Source organism: Manis javanica, chromosome 9 (genome assembly GCF_040802235.1).
Source record: "Manis javanica isolate MJ-LG chromosome 9, MJ_LKY, whole genome shotgun sequence".
Taxonomy (NCBI): Eukaryota; Metazoa; Chordata; class Mammalia; order Pholidota; family Manidae; genus Manis; species Manis javanica.
The window spans coordinates 70,783,588-70,809,117 of NC_133164.1; the positions used below are offsets into that span (position 1 = coordinate 70,783,588).

The 25,530-nt window shown below is 39.9% G+C and overlaps 1 protein-coding gene across 8 annotated transcripts in view; it reads left to right on the plus strand.

The window, feature by feature from the left end:
- MAPRE2 (microtubule associated protein RP/EB family member 2) overlaps positions 1 to 25,530 on the plus strand; it is a 163,971-nt gene that overhangs the window by 73,021 nt on the left and 65,420 nt on the right. For 7 of the 8 annotated variants that reach the window (XM_073212764.1, XM_073212765.1, XM_073212767.1 and 4 more), the window contains one exon: positions 9,410 to 9,537. The exons of the other annotated variant lie outside the window; for it this stretch is intronic. In XM_073212764.1, coding sequence (XP_073068865.1) covers positions 9,410 to 9,537 — 128 coding nt within the window. The remainder of the gene's footprint in view (positions 1 to 9,409; positions 9,538 to 25,530) is intronic. 8 annotated transcript variants of the gene reach the window in all.

Genomic DNA, 25,530 nt, shown 5'->3' on the forward strand with positions numbered 1-25,530 from the left:
GTTGAGAAAGAACTTAATCTCTGTTTTAGAAAGTGACAGTTAATGGTAAAAGAGATGGGCACCCTGAAAAAGTATTTTCTGTTCATTCTCTCTGGGAGGTGGCAGTTATTAGCTGGAGTTCATACTTCTGATTAGGAGATTAAATGAAACTTTGTGCCCACTTTAAAAGCATTAACCTAAATGACATTAAGCAGTGAATAACACAGAGTATATGAATAATTGTAATGCTGGGCCTCCTAGAAAACCTTGGAATAAAGAGCAGGCAAATCCTGCCTCTGTATAAAACTCATGTTTTATCCAGTGTTTCTCCAAGAAACTTAGTATTAGAGTTTCTTACATTGGTGGTCTTCACTAGCTCTACATTTTGAGAAAAGGTGTATTTCAATATCTTTCAAATATCTGCCAATAAAATTTTTTAACAAAAATACATGTGTTATAACTAGCCATGTCCTGATGTTTCTGTGCTGTCCTCATCTGAAGGCAGTATTGTGTGCAGACCTCTGCTACCCTAGGAGGCCCTTCCACTGGCTCGTGACAGCATGCTGGGGAGGGTCTGTGCCTGGAGAACTTACTCTTCCATGTCTGTCTAATCCCATAACAGAGTCACAGAGCCCTATAAAAAAATAGAATAGATGCACATCTGCTCTCTACAGCTCAGCTGTATTACTATTACCTGAAGACAGTAAGTGACCTCTTAAATTCCCACCCCAGCCCTAATGCCCATGCATGCATCAATCATGCCACAAGTTAAACAGAAGCTTTAATACCCAATTTTAAAGGACACTCTACACAGTTTCTATAATGTCTCTCCAGGGAGCTTGCATATGTCAAGGTTTGTCTTTCAAAGGTACCTTCTTTGACTTTACTCTGTCCCAATCCCCTCTTCAAACAAATACTGTCTCCCTGCCTCCACATTTCAGGTCACAAAATAAAGAGAAAGTGAATTGAGACGTATCTGGAAATATTCTTTCCTTGGTGAAATGTTTAGATTTGTGCCTAATCATATTGAGTCTAAAGAATAAATTATGCACAGCTGAAAAGTGGGTAAGTTTCTGGTTTAGGGAATGCACTTAAGCACCACTCCCTGCTGATCCCCAGTTCATTATTAGGGAAAGCCATGGGAGATTTCGCATCAGCCTTTTGTTAGGAGGCAGCCAGGAAGGAAGCGCTCAGGCAGAGCCTATTTGTGGTGTTACAAGGGTTTTTAGAGGAAGACTCACACATTTACATGAATGTCTGGTTGCGGGTCTGAATTTCTTCATTCCCCCTCAAATTGATTACATATTCTAATCAGAAGTGGTCTTTGAGAACAGCTTTTGGAGTTTCTTCTTTTGGACTCAATATTTGATCTGTAAGTATATGTAAACATACATTTTCTTCATATTTATAGGTTATTTTATAAAGATGCCACTTATTAAGAGAAGGAAATACTCATACCAATGATAGGCTAAATCTATTTTTAAACTCATATTATTTGTGGATATTTAGAAGTGTTTGCAAAATGTCCATTTCTATTAGAATGACCAAAAAAAGTCCTTTGAGTAAAAAGTCATGTTTACGGGCATGTTTGAAATACTGCTCCTCCCTTTACCTGGTATGTAGGAATGGGCCAACCTTGAAAATCCTAAAAATTTGAAACAGAACACCATGTGAGATGGGAACTAAAGGCAAGGCCTTGATCAAGTTACATCTGATGATGAGTAAAGAAAGGTGTTCTTGTGGCTCACAGGTGTTTCTCTTACCTTGGCATTTATGGAGACATGGTACCAGCAATAACTTCTGAGACACCCTGAAGAAAACTCTTAACACTTGGCCAGTAGGACATGGCTTCCTATGAAGCACTGATATCTTTGAACATTACTTAAGAAACCTCTTGGGCTATGGATTATCACAAAGCTTCAGAAATCTCTATGTACCCGAACTCAAACAAGTTTCTCAGGTGAAAGAAAAATCCCTCTGTTCTTGGATCTTGTTTTCATTTATGTGAAACTAAATGGTGAAGGATGGATTGCCTGTATTTATCTTAGACTGGTAAAATGGATTACTTCTCCCAGCGATAGGGGAACATGTTGAAAATGGACATTGTTATGGAAGAGAAGAAAGATAATCACAAATAGGGGAATAGTTGTTAGATGTCAGAGTAAAATGATGGAGTAAATTGGCATAGGATGGGTTGAATTTTCAGAACACTTTATGCTGAATGTGAAGTTTCCTGTTGTATATGGACTCCTTTAGGGAGTGACATAAAGACGGTATAACCGAAGTCAGGAAGGGCTTTTAAAGGTTCAGCTTCAAAATGGGTTTGGGTTAAATCTAAGCCAAATGGGGCCTCTTTACAGAGCATCACACCATAGCCAGCCACTTATGGAGGGCTGTTCTTCTGCAGATGGTTGTGTCTAAACATGGCAACCCTGGCAAACTCAGAAGTTAGTTGTGAAAAAAATCAAAATCAAAATAGATTCCACATGCCTCATTCCCAAAATTAATTTTCAAACCCCTCTCCTTATAACCACACACCCAAAACAGGACCAAAACCAGTATCCTGGGTTACCTGGCCTATAACGAGCCTTGCTGGAAGAAAAAACACTGTGTTTTCCTGTAAAAGGAGTGAAGGGAAGAAATAAGGAAAAGCAACTCCCCTCCAACAAACACACACACACACACACACACACCACACACACACACACACACACACACACACACACACACACACACACACACAGGTCTGTGATGCATTTGTAGGGGTTCAGGTGGGTTAGAGAGGCAATATGCATTACAAAATAAGTAATTTCAGTTCAAGGACACACATAATGCTAACTATGGCATTTTATATATTTGTCAAATTTTGAAAAAACACTCCTCTGGAATAATTCACAAACCTTGCCAAATTTGTTGTTGGACAAAGTTTTAGATTATTTTGAAATTGGTTTTGGGATCCATGACTGGTAAGGTGGTAGAATTCATAATTTGGCTTCCATGGTGTGGGGCTTGCAAGTCTTTACCCAGGTCTGTGTCAGTTAACAGGCTACCTCAGGTCTCTTTGAGCGCATAAAATTCCTTTTATTTCATTAAGTAGAAATGTACTTTCTAATTTGTATGACTGAGTAACTGCTGAGCATAAACTTTCTGTACCAGAGTCTCCCCTCACCACTGCCAATGTCGAGTGCAGGATGAAGCAGGGCAAAATCAACACCTTGGGCCTCACTCAGCCTGAGGCTGTCCTTTTTCTAAAGTGTGTGTCAGTGGTCACCATCCAAGGATAAGCAAGAGTCGTGACTGCCTGCTGAAGGTATGAAGGGATTTTTATTTTGCTCTGTTTTTCTTTGTCCTATTCAGAAAGTATATATATATATTTTGCCAGCTTCCCAGAAAGGCATTCAAACCATGATGAAAATTGTATGTAAATATATTGTGTTTTCAGGTAGGTTTATTTTCAGGTAGGAGCAAAGAATGCAAATCCTTTCAAAAATAAAATTTAAATGTCATATCAAAGTATGGTGACCCAGAGATGGTAGTGCTAGGGAATTGTCCCTTACCTATATATGTTACCTCTGGGGCTGTTATACTTACCAGGCTTTAAACATGTAGTGATCTCATTAAAATTCTAACTAAAAGCCACAAATTAGAGGACAGTGCTTTGAATTTGCAAGGATGGCACAGAGAGACATGCTTACATCCCAGAGGCTAGACAGCAGGTCATCTGAGAATAAACTGTTGTTTCTGTGTAAAGGACATATGGAGGATCCAAACAGGAAAGTAAATCCTACAGCATGCACTGACTGTTTATTCTGTAGCACACCTCACCATTTCTTAGCTGTTTGTTTTTCTTGACTGAGTTTTTGGAAACGAGTAAATTTAAAAATTAGTATTTTGAATAGATTTTGTCATACATATTTGTAATACATATACATGTGTGACATGTAATTGACATAAAATATTCTACTAGTTTCATGTATACAACAATAATTGGACATTTATCTACACTAGGAAATGATCACCTCAGTAAGTGTAGGTACCATCTGTCACCATATAAAGTTAGTATGATATTATTGACTGTGCATTATATCCCTATGACATACATTTTATAACTGGAAGCTTGTACCTCTTGACTCCCTTCACCCATTGCATACCTCCTGCATCCCCTCCCTGTCTGGCAGTTACCACTGTGCTTACTGTATCTAGGACTCTGGGTATTGTTTTGTTTTGTTTTGTTGGATTCCACTTATAAGTGAAATCATGTAGTATTTGTTTTTCTCTGTCTGATTTATTACGCTTAGTACAGTACCTTTAAGGCCCATCCATGTTGTTGCAAATGGCAAGTTTTAGTTCTTTCTTATGGCTGATCAGTATTCCATTGTGTGTGTGTGTGTGTGTGTGTGTGTGTGTACCCCATCTTCTTTATCTGTTTATTGATGGACACGCTTAGGTTGTTTTCATATGGTCATTACTGTAAATAATGATGCAGTGAACATAGTGGTGCATATGTTTTTAAGTTAGTGTTTTCATTTTCCTTGAATAAATACCCTGAATTGGAATTGCTGGATCATATAGTAGTTCTATTTTTAATTTTTTGAGGAACTTCCATACTGTTTTCGATAGCACCTGCACCAATTTACATTCCCACCAAGAGTGCATAAAAGTTCTCTTTTCTCCACATCCTCACCAACACTGGTTTTACTTGTCTTCTTGATAATAGCCATTCTGATAGGTGTGAGGTGATACCTCATTGTGGTTTTTGATTGTGATATTAAGCATCTTTTCATGTCCCTCTTGGCCATCCATGTGTCTTCTTTGGGAAAATGTCTACTAAGGTCCTCTGCCCATTTTTTAATCAGACAGTTTGTGTTTTTATAATTGAGTTGTATGAGTTCTTTATGTATTTTGAATATTAACCCCTTTTGGGATATATGATTTGCAAATTATCTTCTCTCATTCACTAGGTGCCCTTTTTGCTTTATTGATGGTGTCCTTTGCAGTGTGGAAGCTCTTCAGTTTGGTGCAGTCTCACTCTCTCATTTTCGTTTTTGTTGCCCTTGCCCTTGGAATCAGATCCAAAAAAAATCATGAAGACTAATATCAAGGAGCTTACTGCCTGTGTTTTCTTCCAGGAGCTTTATGGTTCAGGTCTTACTTTCAAATCTTTAACGCATTTTGAGTTAATTTTTGTGTACTGTGTAAGATAGTGGTCCAGTTGCATTTTTTGCATATATCTGTCCAGTTTTCCCAATGCCATTTATTGAAGAGACTATAGTTTCCCCATTGTATGTTCTTGCCTCCTTTGTCTTAAATTAATTGACCATACATATATGCATGGGTTTATTTCTGGGCTTTCCACTCTGTTCCATTGAGCTGTGTGTCTGTCTTTTGTGCCAGTACCATACTGTTTTTATTATAGCTTTGTAGTATAGTTTGAAAGGCACCATGATACCTCTGGTTTTACTCTTTCTCAAGGTCAGTTTGGCTATTTAGAGTCTTTTGTGGTTCCATACAAATTTTGGAATTATTCTAGTTTTGAGAAAAATGCCAGTGGGGTTTTGACAGGGAATGCAGGGAATCTATAGATTGCCTTGATAGTATAGACATTTTAACAGTATTCTTCCATTCCATGAACACAGAATACCTTTCCATTTATTTATATCTTCTTCAATTTCTTTGACCAATGCTTTATATGAATTGTTTTAATTCTTCCCTTCAAAAGGACTTAGACTCCCCATTTGTCAAGGAAGAATATAATTCCTGCCTTGCTTCCCTCACAGGATTCTTTCAAGGACCAAAATGGGAGCATAGAATCACTTTAACTCTAAAATGTTAGAAAAATTTCTTGTTATCCACCAACATTTCTGAAGAACAAGTAGGGGAAGGTACTTTCACCTTAATGTTGTAATATAGATTGACACCCCAGAAATCATGATGAAACTTTCAGGATTTTAGAATTTGGCCACAGAAGAGCTAAGTCTATTAAATATTTTCTCATTAGCCCTGAGTTTAACATTTGGAAAAATAAACTTTCTTTTATGAACTCTTTAGTCACCTGGATAATTTAGGCTTGAATATTTTGAAGTTGCATCTGTAGAAAAAGTGGGAGCAGAAGGAATTGAGGATGGAAAAGAGTGGATGACAGAGCAGGAATAGAATTCTTTTCCACTTCGGCCACTGCCTGACTTACTGAAGAATGCCACTTCTGTGAAGAAGGGAACCTGGACCCAGGGCACTCCCACCTAAAATCAGAAGGTGTCACATATTTGGATGGCAAACTAATAAGGAAGTAGAAGACAACCACAAAGTGAAACAAATTTAGAAGGATCTTAGTGAAATTTGGAAGAAGATAGATTATAAGAATATTCTAATCAGCATGGATGGTACATAGCAACTACCCATATTAATTCCATTGCTATTCATTTGAAGTAGGTATGGAAATCTATTCAATGTTGTTACCATTTTATTTTAGAAAATGAAAGAAAATTTTCCTGACCTTCATTGATCACCCGTACTCTTGGTGTGTCCTCTAGCCCAGTTTCCCCCCAGTCTCATACACACAGTTGCTCTTCCTGGAGGGTTTCTGGGGACTGCAGCTCTGTTGGTTAGAGAAGAGGGTATGGTAGAGTTAAAGTGGTGAGTCTGGTAACTGATTAACTTCATTTTTCTAAACCAAAAACCATGTGCTGTTTCATTGTTGACCCAGTCACCTTTATCGCCCCTGGAAGGCAGATCCTGCTTTACTTACCTTTGTGAACTGAATGTCTGTTTAGATATGGGAAGATTGTTGTCTTTAGGTGAAGTTACCAATAAAGACCCAGAGAAGAGTGTGATTCATAGACAGAATGAGGAACAAGTGACTTGCTTCCCTGTTCCCATGGATTTTTGAAAGCTTAGGTCCTAACTCTCTACCTGTCTTTGTGTTGTGTATCTCTTTCTGTTATGTGACCACAGAACATCTTTATCTGTATATGGATTGTATTTATAAAACAGGTCTGACTGTGTCTTTCCTGCTTTGTGTGTAGTTTTGTTTTTAAATCATTTCACACTAATGTGGCTGGATGCCATTTGGCACAGTTCTGGGCCTTGATGCCCCATCCTCCATCAGTAGGGTGCCTGATGAGGTGAAGTTTTTCAGTGCTGCCTGAAGAAGAAATCCATTACAAAAGTGCATCTGACAAAAGTGACGCACGTATATGAAAATTACATCAAGCAGTCCAAAATATTTTAAATTTTGAATTACCTCTACTAAGGTTTTGTATAACTTATGTAGTTGATACAAAATTGATTATATATTAAAAGCAAATGGTTTTGTTTACTAAATGATAGATTAAAGAAAACAGAGGGAGTTATTAACCAAAAATCAAAAGCCTTTAATAATGTAGAAGAGCAGTCACCATGGTCACATTATCTGAGATGCCAATGCCATGAGGTTTTTCAGATTTCAGGGGAAGAGGTTTAAATATTAAAAAAAACATTACCATATTATATACTTTATTAGAATGGCCAAAATCCAAAACACAACACTAAATGCTGGTGAAGTTGTGGGCCAGGAACTTTCATTCATTGCTGGTGGAAATGAAAAATGGTATAGCCTCTTTACAGGACATTTTGGCAATTTCTCATAAAACTAAACAGACTGTTACCATATGATCCATTCATTGTGCTCTTTGGTATTTACCCAAATGATTCAAAAACTTATATACACATAAAAACCTACACATCAATGTTTATAGCAGCTTTGTCTATAGTTGTCAAAACTTAAACACAACCAAGATGTCCTTTGGTAGGTGAATGATGAATAAACTGTGGTCCCTCCAGACAGTGGAATATTATTCAGCATTAAAAAGAAATGAGTTATCAAGTCATGGAAAGACCTGGAAGCACCTTAGATCATGTCACTAAGTGAGAGAAGCCAGTCTGAAAAGGCTACATACTGAAAAGGCATGATTCCAACTATATGATATTCTGTAAAAGTTAAAATTATGGAGACCATAAAAAGATGAGTGGTTGTCAGGGGTTGGTGGGAGGAAGGGATGAATCAGCAGACTGCACAGGATTTTTAGGGCAATGAAACTATTCTGTGTCTACTTTATAATTCTGTGTGGTCCATGTCATTATGTATTTGTCACTACCCACAGAATATACACCAAGCATGAACCCAGTGTAAAGTATAGACTTCAGGTGATGTTAATGCATCAGTGTAGGTTTGTTAATTGTAACATAAGTAACCAGTTTCTAAAGTTGATTTCCTCTGAAGCTGATTTCCTCTAAAGCTGATTTAAAACATGTTCTTAACTACTTCTCTGCTTACCTATATTGAAAAAAGAGCACATTCCTGCATTCAGTATTTTTACTGAAAGCCTACTCTATAACAGAACTAGCCACCAGGAATATACAAAGAATAAAATGAGCAACATGCCTGTCACATGGAGCTTGTATCCCTGTGTCTGTAAGGGGCAAAAGAGTAGGTAGGTAATGATGAGCCACCTGCTGGACGAAGTGGCATCAAGTGAGAACCTGAGGGAAGTGAGGCAGTAAGCTTCAAAGTACCTGAGAGATCCTGGCTGACATGCAGTGCAAAGGCCTTGAGGAGAAATGAGCTTGCAGGGTTCAAGAAACAGCCAGGAGGCTGGTTATGATAGAGTAGATGGGGTGGGGAGCAAGAGATAGTGTTAGGGAGCAGAATATACAAGGCCTTATAAAGCTTGGTGAGAACTGGGATTGTACTCTGAGATGAGCAGCCATTGGAGGGCTTTAAGGAGGGGAAAGGTCTGATTTATGCCAGTAGGATCACTCTGGCTGATGTGTTGACCATAGATGGTGAGGATAGTTGGGTGCAAGTTGGGGGACCAACTAAAAGACTACTGTGAAACACCAGGTGAAGCTGACCGGAGTTTGGATCAGGGTAACAGTCTCTGGATGCACTTGGAGGGCAGAGACAGCTTGTCTGCTGGTGGAGTGAATGTGATGGAAACCTGGAAGGCAGGAATGGTGATGGTGTTTTTAGCCTGAGCAACTGGATGCAGCGGGGATACAGCCTGCAGGACTTGCACTGTTTGTAGTCCTATGAAGTAGAACTATGAAGTAGTCTGTGAAGCTGAAAGATAATTCTAGTGTTCAGTTACAGACCTGATAACTATCAAGACCACATGTGGATTTAAGGACAAAATGGGAGGTATCTAAGAACCTGAAGAACACTTGAGTCCAGTTGGGGGAGATGTAAAATGGCACTGCATGAAAATATGTGAAATGTAATCAGGTTACAGCAAATACATAGAATAGAAAGAAAAGAGAAAGTGTTTAGCCAAAGCAGGACTTTCACATCCTTTAGTGTTCTGCCAGGGGTCTCAGCCTTGAATAGGTGTCTTTCATATGTCTGAGTGAGTTTTTCCTTGTAGGTGAATAAACCTGTTTGTTTTTTTTTTTCTAGTTGGGGAATGGCAGTCAATGTGTATTCTACCTCGATAACCCAAGAGACTATGAGCAGACATGACATCATTGCATGGGTTAATGACATAGTTTCTTTGAACTACACAAAAGTGGAACAGCTTTGTTCAGGTAAGATTATCTTTTAAGTATTTACCTAAATGTTTATCATATGGGATGTGATCTTATGAACCACAGATGATATATTTTGGGTAGGAAAGAATATATATGAGTATCAATACATAATTAAAGGGGGGGAACTCACATGTAGCTAGAGAACATGTAGGGGACAATGGCTCTGAGCACCTAAGAGCAGAGACATCTGGAGGCATATTATAAACAGCTTGCCTGAGCCCCGTAATGCCTTTCGCTGGTCTTCCAGCCTTCTCCCTCCCATTAGCTACCACACTTCTTTTCCTAAGACACAGATTGGGTCTCGCTGCATCTTCCGTAAAAACCTTCATGGCTCCACGTTGTCCTTCCTACAGGGTAAAATCCACCCTTTCTGTTCTGGCCACAGCTCTTCTCCTCAATGTGATCATCCCCATCACCGTCCTCTGTGCTGTAGTCCCACAAAACACTCTGTTCTCTAAAGACTCCTTCTCTTTTTCATGGTCCCTTTGCTGAGAAGGTCTTTCCCCTTTTCATTTGTGGTGAAAATTTCACACTGGAAAATCCAGCTCAGTTGTCACACCCCAGAAGTGTTCTTGAGATTCCTAGGCTCTGCAATGTTCCCGAAACACTGTGCCCACCCTTCCAGAGTAACACTCGCCGTGCTGTGTTGGAAAGTCCAATTCTTCCTCCCCAGAAGGCATGGACAGTACTTAAGGACAAGACTGTGTTTTACCCCTTGTCATATGCCTGAGGTGGCATCCTACCTGGTAGGGATTAGGTCTGCAGGGATTGCATGTTGGGTTAAACTTGTTTAAAAAACAAAGAGATTTTATTGGGCGGGGGAGGGGGGGCTCGATAATAAGGATGAATGTAATAACCACATTGTTTTTCTTGTGAAACCTTCATAAGAGTGTATATCAGTGATATCTTAATAAAAAAAAAACAAAGAGATTTGACTCAGTGATAAAGTAGGAACATGTTTTTATGTGCCACTGGTGAAGTAGTTCATCCTTAGGTCAGAATATTTATCATGGAAATAGTCTTCTTTTAGAAATGGGAAGTATTTTCTTCTTGTGAACTAATAGGTAAGAGACTCTCTTTCTGCCTCTGGCTCTGATGTGAAATGATATCAGAAAATACTACAGAAATGTATGCATGTAAAATTGCATGGGATATATTAGACACAAAGGGGTCATGGGTTTTAGCTGGTGCAGGGGTGTTTGTGGACAGAAAGACATTCTGCTGTTCCCCAGTGTGTTTGTAAAAAGATTTCATGTGGTTCATTCAGAATTTGGAAAACCCTTTGTGTGACTGTCAGATATGCCTGAGTCCAGTGCCCAACAGTGAATGTGCTTTCCCTTCTTCAGGCCTAGATTTGATCAGAATAGACAGAGGACAGACTCTGAATACTGTTGACACCTCTCTTCCTTCTCATGAGGAAGACAGTGAGGTTGGCAAGAACCTATGCATTGCATCACTCTCTCTGTGTCCAGGCTTCAAACATAAGCCTGTGATTCAATGCTAACTGACCAGTGCTTTGCCGTTCAATAAAGCTAGAGAAAGCTGACTTAAGACTGATGATGTAGCAGAAATATAATGTTGCCTATTGGAGGGCCTCTAACAGGCACTGTCAGAAACAACCCCTGTTGTATCACACACAACTTCCCATCTCCACTGGATTAGATTTCGTGGTGCTGTTTTTGCTGTGCATTCTGGAGCTCTCTGATATTTTAATCTGCTGGGAGAAAGGTTTTCTGTTATCAGTAATCCCTTTGTTAATTGTACATACCACTTTATACTGTAAGTGTTTGTGGGTCCATTTCTCCATGGTGCCTGACAACATTCTGTTCCTTTGTAAATGCTCATTTTTGGATGAATGAACTTGCAACTGCTTAGGAGCAAACACAGAAGTATATATCTTACCTACAAAGTTAGTGTGTATAATGTGGATAAGGGGAATGGGTTGTTTATCAGGAAAAAAGAGGCATGGGAAGGAAGGAGATAAGAAAAAGAGTCAGAGAGAAAATTCCCAGTCATGGGTCTTATGTGTTAAAGGAGCCCCTGAGCACATTGTGTAGTGTGACTGAAAAGCTTTTGCTGGCACATGAAATGAAAAGCAGATTAAGATCTATGGATATAGTAGTAATAAACACTTGAGTAACATACATAATTTCTTGGCAGAGCTTTCAAATTTCTAATAAGGCAAATTAAAAATTTTAAGCATCACTTGTGAAAGGTTCTTGTATGATTATCTTAAAATAATTGTTGCATTTTACAACCATTTGTAGCTACATTGCTGTCAAGTGTGGCTTGATGAAACTTGTAGGAACAACTTTGATCTCTACTGAACATATCATTTCCATTAGGATAACTCACTACTTAAGGTGACAAGATAGATGGTTCACAAGAATAAAGTAGATTTAAAGGTTCCTTTCTGCTCTGAAACATGTTTTGTTTTTGTTTTCCCTCAAAAAACATGTTAATCTCCACAGTAGACAGGTCTTTTAGGCAGTAGTTTCCTCACAGAATAAACTGTGGGCCATATGCACTTACAACCTTCTGGGGAGCTGCTTAAAAATGCACATTCTTAAGATCCTTCACCTTCTAAATCACTGTCTGGGTGTGAAGCCTGAAATCTGTATTTTAACAAGCACCCTGAGTACTTTTTTGCTGAAGCCAGCCAAGAGCTTGCTGTGCATTTTAGAGAAACCCAAACCACTAAAAGTAAAATATCCAAACTCTCTCTGGCATGGATTCCTCATTCATAATTTAGTCTGGAAGTTTATTCTTCAGCGATGGCATTTAGCAAGAAGATGGTATCTATTTATTTATTTATTTATTTATTTATTTATTTATTTATTTATTTATTTATTTATTTATTTATACCCTAATTGTTCTAGAAGACATTTAAAGCAGATAGAACAGTGCCATTAGGATAAGAATAAAACCAAATATCGGTGACCTAAATGATTTATCTTCATCATGCTTACAATTAGTCAAAATTTTTGGTTACTATTTTTTTAACTTATATTTTAATTCCTTTAGTAGACTCTGATTTTATTTTAGTAGTATGCTGTGGAAAAACAAACAAAATATGTTCTATATTTAAACTGATTTTTTTTTCCTGTTCCATAAAATTATTTCTTTCTCTTTTTCCTAGAGACATACTGCAGTTCTGACAGTCCCCCTTTGGCACTTTTTTCCCCATTGCATTCTTTTCTTTTTTTTTTTTTATTTCCAGCTAAAAGATCTCCTTCCAGCTAATATTGAAACTAACATCAACTTTTCTTTAGCTTGTAAAGAACTGACATACTGCTTCACATTTTGGCTCCTTTTTCTTCAGAATTTTCTTCCTTTATATAACATCTCAATGTTTTCGTATAAGAATTTTAAAAGCTCTTTAAAGGATAGATGGTATGAGAAAGTAATAACACTTGGGAATACATTGCTGTAAGTTGCAAAACAATGAAAATGAGTCCTTCTTATCTCCTGTTGTTTTATCCCAAAGGTGTAACCTTATGAAAATTTTCTTTGACCGTTAAATCTGAGTTATGTAATCATATACATACATATTTAGTTTGCATTCATTACTTAAAAGCATCTTTTAAGTTTCAATTAAAAACTGTTCTGTGTAAACAGGGAGCAAGCTGTTGGATGTGAATACTACCTAGAATAATACAGCAGTATACTGCTTGCCTTAATGTTTTGAAAATTTTCCTATGGCAGAATGGGGGATTGAGGCATATGAAATACCACATTGGTTCAGCTTTAAAATGTTTCATGTTTTAGTTCAGTTGCTTTATAAAATTTATAGAGCTTTTTGCAGGGCAAGAACACATTTATTTTTACTTTACTGCCAGTTCAACTCAGTTTAGTAGATTTTTTTTTTTTTTTTTTAGTTTAGTAGATTTTTTTTAAGGTATTCAAGTGGGAGAATGCAGCATGGTGCTAAAAATTCCTGAGAAAAACAGCCTCAGCAACTTAAGATACCATATTGGAGATGATGGAAAAGGTAGTGGACTATGTTGAAAGCAGCAGAAGGAAGTAGGGAGGAGAGTGTGGGAGTGAAAGAAATATATCTTTTCCTTTTCCTTTTCACTCCTCATTCTCTGCCTAACATACCAAAGCTCCTTTGAAGTTCATCACTGACATCCATTTCTCTCTGCCCCCATCCTCTCACCTAGTCTGGGATCCAAGCAGCAGGGCTATTGGGTCCATGCTGCTTTGGGGTGCCAATGTGCGTATGACTGGTGCCTCTCCCATACCTCCAAAGGCTAGTGCAGACTGCCCCTTTCTGTCTGTGCAACCTTCCCTTCCTCCATTCACTCAACACAGGACAAGCAGACAACTGACTCTTTACAGATGCTGGATACAATCCCCATGTCAGGTGGGAATGGCCTATACAGGTCACTAAACTTGTTAACAGCTCAGGTGTATTCCTGAGTGTTTGACTATTTTAATAGAATTTAGTTTGAATTAAACCATTTTTAGATGGAAATTTAGGTATTTTCTTGACTAGCTTAAAAAAAGACAACAATGATCAGGATCTGATTCAATTTGTTTCAATTTGTGCTTCTCTATAAACAGTTTCAGGTTTCGTCTTGGATTAAGTTTCTGGTATTTTATTCTCCCAGGAAAGCTTGTGAATCCAGCTGTTTATAGCCATTACAGTCACATTTACAATCCTGGTCATGGATGGCTCTCTGGAAGGGGCTGGGCTCTGTGGTACCACTACAGGACTCACAGAGCTGTGGCTAGCAGCCATGCCCCCATCTGTAGGGTAGGTGCTCTGGGCCAGCAGAGCATTCATGGGGAACATATTTGGCTGCAATCTGTGCCTGTTAAATAGGCTAATCCCAGCCACATGTGCTGTCCCCTGTACCATCTTCCTTCTATCTGCAGAGCACTTTGTCAGGACAGGTCAGTGATGAAGTCAGCTCAGAGTAAATTTAGTAGACCTTCTCTTGTTGGCTCTCTTGAACTGTGAGACCAAGTAAGGACATTTCATCAGTGTCCGCTAGCTCAAGGGCTTGCCTGGCTTTATAAAATCATAGACTGTTTCTTATTTGTTGTAAGAAGCTTAAGTCATCTTAGATTGTGTTACTTTTGTTACAAATGTAACTATTTCAATGGAATATTATTTATATTTGTGATGTATTACCTAGAGAACTGGTTTGTTTTTTACTGACAGTTTTTCTAGTTTTATTTGGCCTAAGTTAGTTTTAAAATCTGTTTACTTGGTCTCAGCATCCCAATTATTAGAGAACAAGGTGGTAAAAAGTAGATAATGGAAAAAAAAAAAACCAAACAACAACAAAAAAAGTGGAGAATGGGAGAGAGGTGGGTCCAGTCTTAAGTTCAATTATTGCAGTGGGTAATACACTCCAGTGTCTCAGCTAATGCTCCAGTGAAAAGGGGGTTTACTTTTTCAGCAGAATATGGAATACAGTAGGGAGGAGAGTGTGGGAGTGAAAGAAATATATCTTTTCCTTTTCCTTTTCACTCTTTCTGAATTTTTCTTTCTGAATTTGATTGTTTACATTTATCTTGGTACTTTGTTACTGCTAATAAACATAAATTGGTCTTTGTGCATGTGTTTTTTTGCTATTTTTGCTGCATTTTCTAATGCTAAATACCATAGTGGAAAAGGTACGTGGATGTTCACCTTCACTTTGTTTATCAGACTGCCTCTGTGAATCTTGTTTTATGTATATGGATGATTATCTATGAAAGCAGTCAGCCGCATCTTCCTCTGTCTCTTGACTGTATTCAGTTCTGATAGTTTAGTTTTGATGCACTTGCTTTGAGCCTTTCTTTGGACTAGACCCTGGGGCCCCAGGTAAATAAGACGAGGTCCTTGTCCTCTAAGAGCTCCATACAGCAGGGTACTATCCTGCAAAAGACTACAGGCCCCACTGTGCCTAAGTACTGTTTGGAAGATCTTTGAGCATACAAAGGAAGGGAAGGGATGTAGGAAGTCTGGAGAAAGATCTGCCTGTAGTTTATTTGATAAGTGGATGAGAGAATGGCCATAGTTTGGGGAACACCTTCAGAGACCCTCCCTCTTGAGTCAGATATAGTGGCCAAATATATAAGATAATGTGTGTGGTTTTTTTTTTAAACTTTATTTTATTATATTTTTATTTTGGTATCATTAATCTACAATTACAGAAAGAACATTATGTTTACTAGGTTCCCCCCCTTCACCAAGTCCCCCCCCATATACCCCTTCACAGTCACTGTCCATCTGAGTAGTAAGATGCTGTAAAATCACTACTTGTCTTCTCTGTGTTGCGCAGCCCTCCTCGTGCCCCCCACGCACTATACATGCTAATCGTAATGCCCTCTTTCTTTTTCCCCACCCTTATCCCTCCCTTCCCACCCATCGTCCCCAGTCCCTTTCCCTTTGGTAACTATTAGTCCATTCTTGGGTTCTGTGATTCTGCTGATGTTTTGTTCCTTCAGTTTTCACTCCACATATGAGTGAAATCATTTGGTACTTGTCCTTCTCCACTTGGCTTATTTCACTGAGCATAATACCCTCTAGCTCCATCCATGTTGTTGTGAATGGTAGGATCTGTTTTTTTCTTATGGCTTCTTAATATTCCATTCTGTATATGTACCACATCTTCTTTATCCATTCATCTACTGATGGACATTTAGGTTGCTTCCATATCTTGGCTATTGTAAACAGTGTGGCAATAAACATAGGGGTGCATCTGTCTTTTTCAAACTGGAGTGCTGCATTCTTAGGGTAAATTCCTAGAAGTGGAATTACTGGGTCAAATGGTATTTCTATTTTGAGCATTCTGAGGAACCTCCATACTGCTTTCCACAATGGTTGAACTAGTTTACATTCCCACCAGCAGTGTAGGAGGGTTCCCCTTTCTCCACAACCTCGCCAACATTTGTTGTTATTTGTCTTTTCGATGATGGCGATCCTTACTGGTATGAGGTGATATCTCATTGTGGTTTTAATTTGCATTTCTCTGATGATTAGTGATGTGGAGCATCTTTTCATGTGCCTCTTGGCCATTGGCCATCTGGATTTCTTCTTTAGAGAGCTGTCTATTCAGCTCCTCTGCCCATTTTTTAATTGGATTATTTGCTTTTTGTTTGTTGAGGCGTGTGAGCTCTTTATATATTTTGGATGTCAATCCTTTATCGGATCTGTCATTTATGTTTTCTTTGTAGAATTTATTTCTAGTTTTATACCTTTGTGGTCTGAAAAATTGGTTGATAGAATTTCAATATTTTGGAATTTACTGAGGCTCTTTTTGTGAGCTAGTATGTGGTCTATTCTGGAGAATGTTCCATGTGCACTTGAGAAGAATGTATATCCTGTTGCTTTTGGATGTAGAGTTCTATAGATGTCTGTTAGGTCCATCTGTTCTAGTGTGTTGTTCAGTGCCTGTGTGTCCTTACTTATTTTCTGCCCGGTGGATCTATCCTTTGAGGTGAGTGGTGTGTTGAAGTCTCCTAAAATGAATGCATTGCAGTCTATTTCCCTCTTTAGTTCTGTTAGTATTTGTTTCAGAAGTGCTGGTGCTCCTGTATTGGGTGCATATATATTTATAATGGTTATATCCTCTTGTTGGACTGAGCCCTTTATCATTATGTAGTGGCCTTCTTTATCTCTTACTTTCTTTGTTTTGAAGTCTATTTTGTCTGATATTAGTACTGCAACCCCTGCTTTCTTTTCACTGTTGTTTGCTTGAAATATGTTTTTCCATCCCTTGACTTTTAGTCTGTGCCTGTCTTTGGGATTGAGGTGAGTTTCTTGTAAGCAGCATATGGATGGGTCTTGCTTTTTTACCCATTCTATTACTCTGTGTCTTTTGATTGGTGCATTAAGTCCATTTACATTTAGGGTGGCTATTGAGAGATATGTACTTATTGCCATTGCAGGCTTTAGATTTGTGGTTACCAAAGGTTCAAGGTTAGCTTCTTTAGTATCTTACTGCCTAACTTAGCTTGCTTATTGAGCTGTTATATACACTGTCTGGAGATTCTTTTCTTCTCTCCCTTCTTATTCCTCCTCCTCCATTCTTCATATGTTGTGTGTTTTGTTCTCTGCTCTTTTTAGGAGTGCTCCCATCTAGAGCAGTCCCTGTAAGATGCCCTGTAGAGATGGTTTGTGGGAAGCAAATTCCCTCAGCTTTTGCTTGTCTGGGAGTTGTTTAATCCCGCCATCATGTTTAAATGATAGTTGTGCTGGATACAGTATCCTTGGTTCAAGGCCCTTCTGTTTCATTGCATTAAATATATCATGCCGTTCTCTTCTGGCCTATAGGGTTTCTGTCGAGAAGTCTGATGTTAGCCTGATGGGTTTTCCTTTATAGGTGACCTTTTTCTCTCTAGCTGCCTTTAAAACTCTTTCCTTGTCCTTGATCCTTGCCATTTTAATTATTATGTGTCTTGGTGTTGTCCTCCTTGGATCCTTTCTGTTGGGGGTTCTGTGTATTTCCGTGATCTGTTCGTTTATTTCCTCCCCCAGTTTGGGGAAGTTTTCAGCAATTATTTCTTCAAAGAGACTTTCTATCCCTTTTCCTCTTTCTTCTTCTTCTGGTACCCCTATAATACGAATATTATTCCTTTTGTATTGGTCACATAATTCTCTTAGTGTTGTTTCATTCCTGGAGATCCTTTTATCTCTCTCTCTATGTCAGCTTCTATATGTTCCTGTTCTGTGGTTTCTATTCCTTCAATGGCCTCTTGCATCTTATCCATTCTGCTTATAAATCCTTCCAGGGTTTGTTTCACTTCTGTAATCTCCTTCCTGACATCTGTGATCTCCCTCCGGACTTCATCCCATTGCTCTTGCATTTTTCTCTGCATCTCTGTCAGCATGTTCATGATTTTTATTTTGAATTCTTTTTCAGGAAGACTGGTTAGGTCTGTCTCCTTCTCAGGTGTTGTCTCTGTGATCTTTGCCTATAGTTTTGCCTTTTCATGGTGATAGAGATAGTTTGCAGAGCTGGTACGAGTGACAGTTGGGAGAGCTTTCCTTCTTGTTGGTTTGTGGCCTTCCTCTCCTTGGAGAAGAGCGACCTCTAGTGGCTGATGCTTGGCAGCTGTGCACAGACAGGGCTTCAGCTACCTGCCCGGTTGGTTTGGAGTTTTATCTCCACTGTTGCTGTGAGCGTGGCCTGGCTGGGGCTGCTCCTCCAAAATGGTGGAGCCCCGTTGGAGGGGTAGCGGCCAGGAGTCTATTTATCTCCGTAAGGGGCCCCTGTGCTCCCTGTTACCCAGGGGGTTAGAGTGCCCAGAGATCCCCAGATTCCCTGCCTCTGGGCTAAGTTTACTGTCCTGCCCCTTTAAGACTTCCAAAAAGCACTCTCCAAACCAAAACAACAACAGCAACAACGAAAGAGAAGAAAAAAAAAAAGGAAAGAACACGTGATTTTCTTTGTCCTCAGGCGCCGGTCTCAGGCACCCGCTCACCGGTCTTGCTGCCCTGTTTCCCTAGTATTGGGGTCCCTGTCCCTTTAAGGCTTCCAAAAAGCACTCGCCAAAAAAAAAAGGGAGAAACGCGTGATTTTCTTTGTCCTCAGGCGCTGGTCTCAGGCACCCGCTCACCAGTCTTGCTGCCCTGTTTCCCTAGTATTGGGGTCCCTGTCCCTTTAAGGCTTCCAAAAAGCACTCGCCAAAAAAAACACAAAAAACCGCTCCCGTTTCTTTGTTCTCCGGCATCAGCCTCAGGCACCCGCTCACTGGCCCTGCTGCCCTGTTTCCCTAGTATCCAGGACCCCATGCATGCACTGTGTCTGCGCTCTGGTCTGGAATCCTGGGGCTGGGTGTTCAGCAGTCCTGGGCTCTTTCCCTCCCTGCTGACTCCTCTCCACCCGCCAGGGGCTGGGGGGAGGGGTGTTCAGGTCCCACAGGGCCGGGGCTTGTATCTTACCCCCTTCGCGAGGCGCTGGGTTCTCGCAGGTGTGGATGTGGTCTGGATGTTGTCCTGTGTCCTCTGGTCTCTATTTTAGGAAGGGTTGTCTTTGTTATATTTTCATAGATATATGTGATTTTGGGAGGAGATTTCCGCTGCTCTACTCACGCTGCCATCCTGGCTCCACCCCCCGGATCTATCATTTATGAATATGTTCTCCCGTACTGTAGGATACCTTTTTGTTCTACTGATGGTGTCCTTTGCTGTACAGAAGATTTTTAGCTTGATATAGTCCCACTTGTTCATTTCTGCCTTTGTTTCCCTTGCCCGGGGAGATATGTTCATGAAGAAGTCACTCATGTTTGTGTCCATGAGATTTTTGCCTATGTTTTTTTCTAAGAGTTTTATGGTTTCATGACTTACATTCAGGTCTTTGATCCACTTGGAGTTTACTTTTGTATATAGGGTTAGACAGTGATCCAGTTTCATTCTCTTACATGTAGCTGTCCAGTTTTGCCAGCACCATCTGTTGAAGAGACTGTCATTTCCCCATTGTATGTCCATGGCTCCTTTATCAAATATTAATTGGCCATATATGCTTGGGTTAATGTCTGGAGTCTCTAATCTGTTCCACTGGTCTGTGGCTCTGTTCTTGTGCCAGTACCAAATTGTCTTGATTACTGTGGCTTTGTAGTAGAGCTTGAAGTTGGGGATCGAGATCCCTCCCACTTTATTCTTCCTTCTCAGGATTGCATTGGCTATTTGGGGTCTTTGATGGTTCCATATGAATTTTTGAACTATTTGTTCCAGTTCATTGAAGAATGCTGTTGGTAGTCTGATAGGGATTGCATCGAATCTGTATATTGCTTTGGGCAGGATGGCCATTTTGATGATATTAATTCTTCCTAGCCAGGAGCATGGGATGAGTTTCCATTTGTTATTGACCTCTTTAATTTCTCTTAAGAGTGTCTTTAGTTTTCAGGGTATAGGTCTTTCACTTCCTTGGTTAGGTTTATTCCTAGGTATTTTATTCTTTTTGATGCTATTGTGAATGGAATTGTTTTCCTGATTTTTCTTTCTATTAGTTCATTGTTAGTGTATAGGAAAGCTACAGATTTCTGTGTGTTAATTTTGTATCCTGCAGCTTTGCTGAATTCCGATATTAGTTCTAGTAGTTTTGGAGTGGAGTCTTTAGGGTTTTTATGTACAATATCATGTCATCTGCAAATAGTGACAGTTTGACTTCTTCTTTACCAATCTGGACTCCTTGTATTTCTTTGTTTTGTCTGATTGCCATGGCTAGGACCTCCAGTACCATGTTGAATAACAGTGGGGAGAGTGGGCATCCCTGTCTTGTTCCCGATTGCAGAGGAAAAGCTTTCAGCCTCTCGCTGTTCAGTATAATGTTAGCTGTGGGTTTATCATATATGGCCTTTATTATGTTGAGGTACTTGCCCTCTGTGCCCTTTTTGTTGAGAGTTTTTATCATGAATGGATGTTGAATTTTGTCGAATGCTTTTTCAGCACCTATGGAGATGATCATGTGGTTTTTGTCTTTCTTTTTGTTGATGTGGTGGATGATGATGGTGGATTTTCGAATGTTGTACCATCCTTGCATCCCTGGGATGAATCCTACTTGGTAATGGTGTATGATCCTCTTAATGTATTTTTGAATTCGGTTTGCTAATATTTTGTTGAGTATTTTTGCATCTACGTTCATCAAGGATATTGGTCTGTAGTTTTCTGTTTTGGTGGGGTCTTTCTGGTTTTGGTATTAGGGTGATGTTGGCTTCATAGAATGAGTTTGGGAGTATTCCCTCCTCTTCTATTTTTTGGAAAACTTTAAGGAGAATGGGTGTTATGTCTTCTCTGTATGTCTAATAAAATTCCAAGGTAAATCCATCTGGTCCGGGGGTTTTGTTCTTGGGTAGTTTTTTGATTACCGATTCAATTTCGTTGCTGTAAATTGGTCTGTTTAGATTTTCTGTTTCTTTCTGGGTCAGTCTTGGAAGGTTGTATTTTTCTAAGAAGTTGTCCGTTTCTCCTAGGTTTTCCAGCTTGTTAGCATATAGGTTTTCATAGTAATCTCTAATAATTCTTTGTATTTCTGTCGGGTCCGTCGTGATTTTTCCTTTCTCGTTTCTAGTTCTGTTGATGTGTGTTGACTCTCTTTTTCTCTTAATAAGTATGCCTAGAGGCTTATCTATTTTGTTTATTTTCTCGAAGAACCAGCTCTTGGTTTCATTGATTTTTGCTGTTGTTTTATTCTTCTCAATTTTGTTCATTTCTTCTCTGATCTTTATTATGTCCCTCCATCTGCTGACCTTAGGCCGCATTTGTTCTTCTTTTTCCAATTTCAATAATTGTGACATTAGACTATTCATTTGGGAGTGTTCTTCCTTCTTTAAATATGCCTGGATTGCTATATACTTTCCTCTTAAGACTGCTTTTGCTGCATCCCACAGAAGTTGGGGCTTTGTGTTATTGTTGTCATTTGTTTCCATATATTGCTGGATCTCCATTTTAATTTGGTCATTGATCCATTGATTATTTAGGAGCATGTTGTTAAGCCTCCATGTGTTTGTGAGCCTCCTTGCTTTCTTTGTACAATTTATTTCTAGTTTTATACCTTTGTGGTCTGAAAAGTTTGCTGGTAGGATTTCAGTCTTTTGGAATTTACTGAGGTTCTTTTTGTGGCCTAGTATGTGGTCTATTCTGGAGAATGTTCCATGTGCAGTTGAGAAGAATGTGTATGTATCCTGATACTTTTGGATGTAGAGTTTTATAGATGTCTATTAGGTCCATCTGTTCTAGCGTGTTGTTCAGTGCCTCTGTGTCCTTACTTATTTTCTGTATGCTGGATCTGTCCTTTGGGGTGAGTGGTGTGTTAACGTCTCCCAAAATGAATGCATTGCATTCTATTTCCTCCTCTAATTCTGTTAGTATTTGTTTCACATATATTGATGCTCCTGTATTGGGTGCATATATGTTTATAATGGTTATATCCTCTTGTTGGACTAAGCCCTTTATCATTATGTGATGTCTTTCTTTATCTCTTGTTACTTTCTTTATTTTGAAGTCTGTTTTGTCTGATACTAGTATTGCAACACCTGCTTTTTTCTCTCTGTTGTTTGTGTGAAATATCTTTCTCCAACCCTTGACTTTAAATGTGTGCATGTCTTTGGGTTTGAGGTGAGTCTCTTGTAAGCAGCATATAGATGGGTCTTGCTTTTTTATCCATTCTATTACTCTGTGTCTTTTGATTGGTGCATTAAGTCCATTTATATTTAGGGTTATTATTGAAAGATATGTACTCATTGCCATTGCATGCTTTAGATTTGTGGTTACCAAAGGTTCAAGGTTAGCTTGTTTATTACCTTACTGTCTCACCTCACTCGCTTATTGAGTTGTTATAAACACAGTCTGATGATTATTTCTTTCCCTTCTTTTCCTCCTCCTCCATTCTTCATATGTTGTGTGTTTTGTTCTGTGCTCTTTTTAGGAGTGCTCCCATCTAGAGCAGTCCCTCTAAGATACCCTGTAGAGGTGGTTTGTGGGAGGCAAATTACCTTAGCTTTTGCTTGTCTGGGATTTGTTTAATCCCTCCTTCATATTTAAATGATAATCGTGCTGGATACGGTATCCTTGGTTCAAGGCCCTTCTGTTTCATTGCATTAAATATATCATACCATTGTCTTCTGGCCCGTAAGGTTTCTGTTGAGAAGTCTGATGATAGCCTGATGGGTTTTCCTTTGTAGGTGACCTTTTTCCTCTCTCTGGCTGCCTTTAGTAGTCTGTCCCTGTCCTTGATATTTGCCATTTTAATTATTATGTCTCTTGGTGTTGACGTCTTTGGATCCCATCTCTCGGGATTTCTGTGTGTCTCCGTAGTCTGAGCAACTATTTCCTCCCCCACTTTGGGGAAGTTCTCAGGAATTATTTATTTAAAGACACTTTCTATCCCTTTTTCTTTCTCTTCTCCCTCAGGTACCCCTATAATGCGGATATTGTTTCTTTTGGATGGGTCACACAGTTCTCTTAATATTGTTTCATTCCTGGAGATCCTTTTATCTCTGCATCAGCTTCTATGCATTCCTGTTCTCTGGTTTCTATTCCTTCAATGGCCTTTGCATCTTATCCATTCTGCTTATAAATCCTTCCAGAGTTTGTTTCACTTCTGTAATCTCCCTCCAGACATCTGTGATCTCCCTCCGGACATCTGTAATCTCCCTCCGGACTTCATCCCTTAACTCTTGCGTATTTCTCTACAGCTCTGTCAGCATGTTTATGATTTTTATTTTGAATTCTTTTTCAGGGCGACTGGTTAGGTCTGCCTCTGCAGATCCTTTCTCAGATGTAACTATCTTGGACTGGACCAGATTCTTTTGCCTTTTCATGGTGATAGCAGTGGCTGTAGGCAGGTCGCAGGTGTGTCAGCTGGTAGAAGAATGTCCTTTCCTGCTTGCTGGATGCCTTGCCCTTCTCCGCTGCCTGTGACAGCTACCTGCACTCCCGGAGCAGCCACTGGGTTAATCTCCTAAGCTGCTGTGGGCTGGGTGTCCGTCAGAGCAGTGCAGAGCCCTATGGGGAGTGGCAGGCATGCCAGGTGCACTCCTCCATGCTAGCGGCAACCCTGACATGCAGCTGTGTGGCTGCAGTGGCCTTTGGGTCCGGCCCGGGTGGCTGTGCATTGGGCTGGGATTCCAGTTGGCTTCTGGGAGCGCGCCTGCTCCCTCTGGCTCCGCTGCCGGTGCGTGCGAGGCTTTTCCGCTCAGCCTTCTACTGGGCTCTGGCTTCACTGCCACCAGTGCGCGCGAGCCTTGCCCGGGCTGTTCGGTTGTGCCGCTGCGGGCTAGCACAAGCCTCTCCTGTGGTGCACGGATCTGTTCTCGGTTCCTTCTAGCGCTTCCGCCCCCGGTGTGCGCTCCCACTCTCCTGCTACTGGGACCGTGTGTCAGGGTCCACGCCAGTTGGAGGAATGAGTGGCAGCCTGCCTAGTCCTGTGAGGGGCTTCAGAGCTGCACTGCCTCCATTTAGGGTGCCTAAGTTTCCCCGGTATTCCCAGTTGCCGGGACAACTTCGTCCAGCTATGGGGTCCCTGTCTCTTTAAGACTTGCAGAAAGCACTCGCTTTTCTTTTGTCTCAGGGGCGCCGGTTGCGGGGACCTGCCCACAGGTTTTGTTTTTCCGTTTCTCTAATATCCAGCACCGCGTGCACCTTGTGTCTGCATTCTGGGTGCGGATTTCTAGAGCTGGTTGTTTAGCAGTCCTGGGCTTTCACTCCCTCCCTGTTCTGACTCCTTTCTTCCCACCGGGTTTTGGGGTGGGGGAGTGTTCGGGTCCTGCCTGGCCGTGGCTTGTATCTTACCCCCTTCGTGTGATGCTGAGTTCTCGCAGATGTAGATGTATCCTGGCTGTTGTACTGCATCCACTTGTGTCTCTTTTAGGAATAGTTGTATTTATTGTATTTTCATAAATATATATGTTTTGGGGAGGAGATTTCCTCTGAACTACTCACGCCGCCAGCTTCCCGTCATCCAATAATGTGTGTTTTATTAGGTACAGTACTTCAATACATGAAGCATGTTGTCTTCTCTAAGAGAAACATGGAGCTTTTCCTGATGCTCTCATCATATGAGTATGTGAAAATTGTTTTTATTTGTTTGAAGCAACTGTGCATGAGTGTGGGACATTCTCAGAAAACCATCAAATTGCTGATTTCTTTAGGAGAAATGCAACAATTAAATTCCATAAAGCCAGTCTTCAGTGATACCTACTCACGACTAACTGGGTAGGCATCATGGGATTCTTCTGGTATTTTCATAGGGACAGACCTGCAGATGCGTCCATCCTTTCTGTTCTTTCCCATTTCTACTGGAATCCTCCTAGGTGGTGATGAGCACCGTAAGCTAGCAGAAATAAAACAGGGTAGGGAAAATAGATCACCTGGAGTGTGATTTTCTTTTTGAAGGCTGGCAATTTATATATTTAACAAAAAATCAAGGACATGTAATCACAATGAATGTAATGCCTTTACAGGAATAAAGCAAATTAATAATGTATTGTTGAAAAGTTAAACTAATGATTTTCTTTGAAAATTCACAAAAATCACAATTTAATAATTGT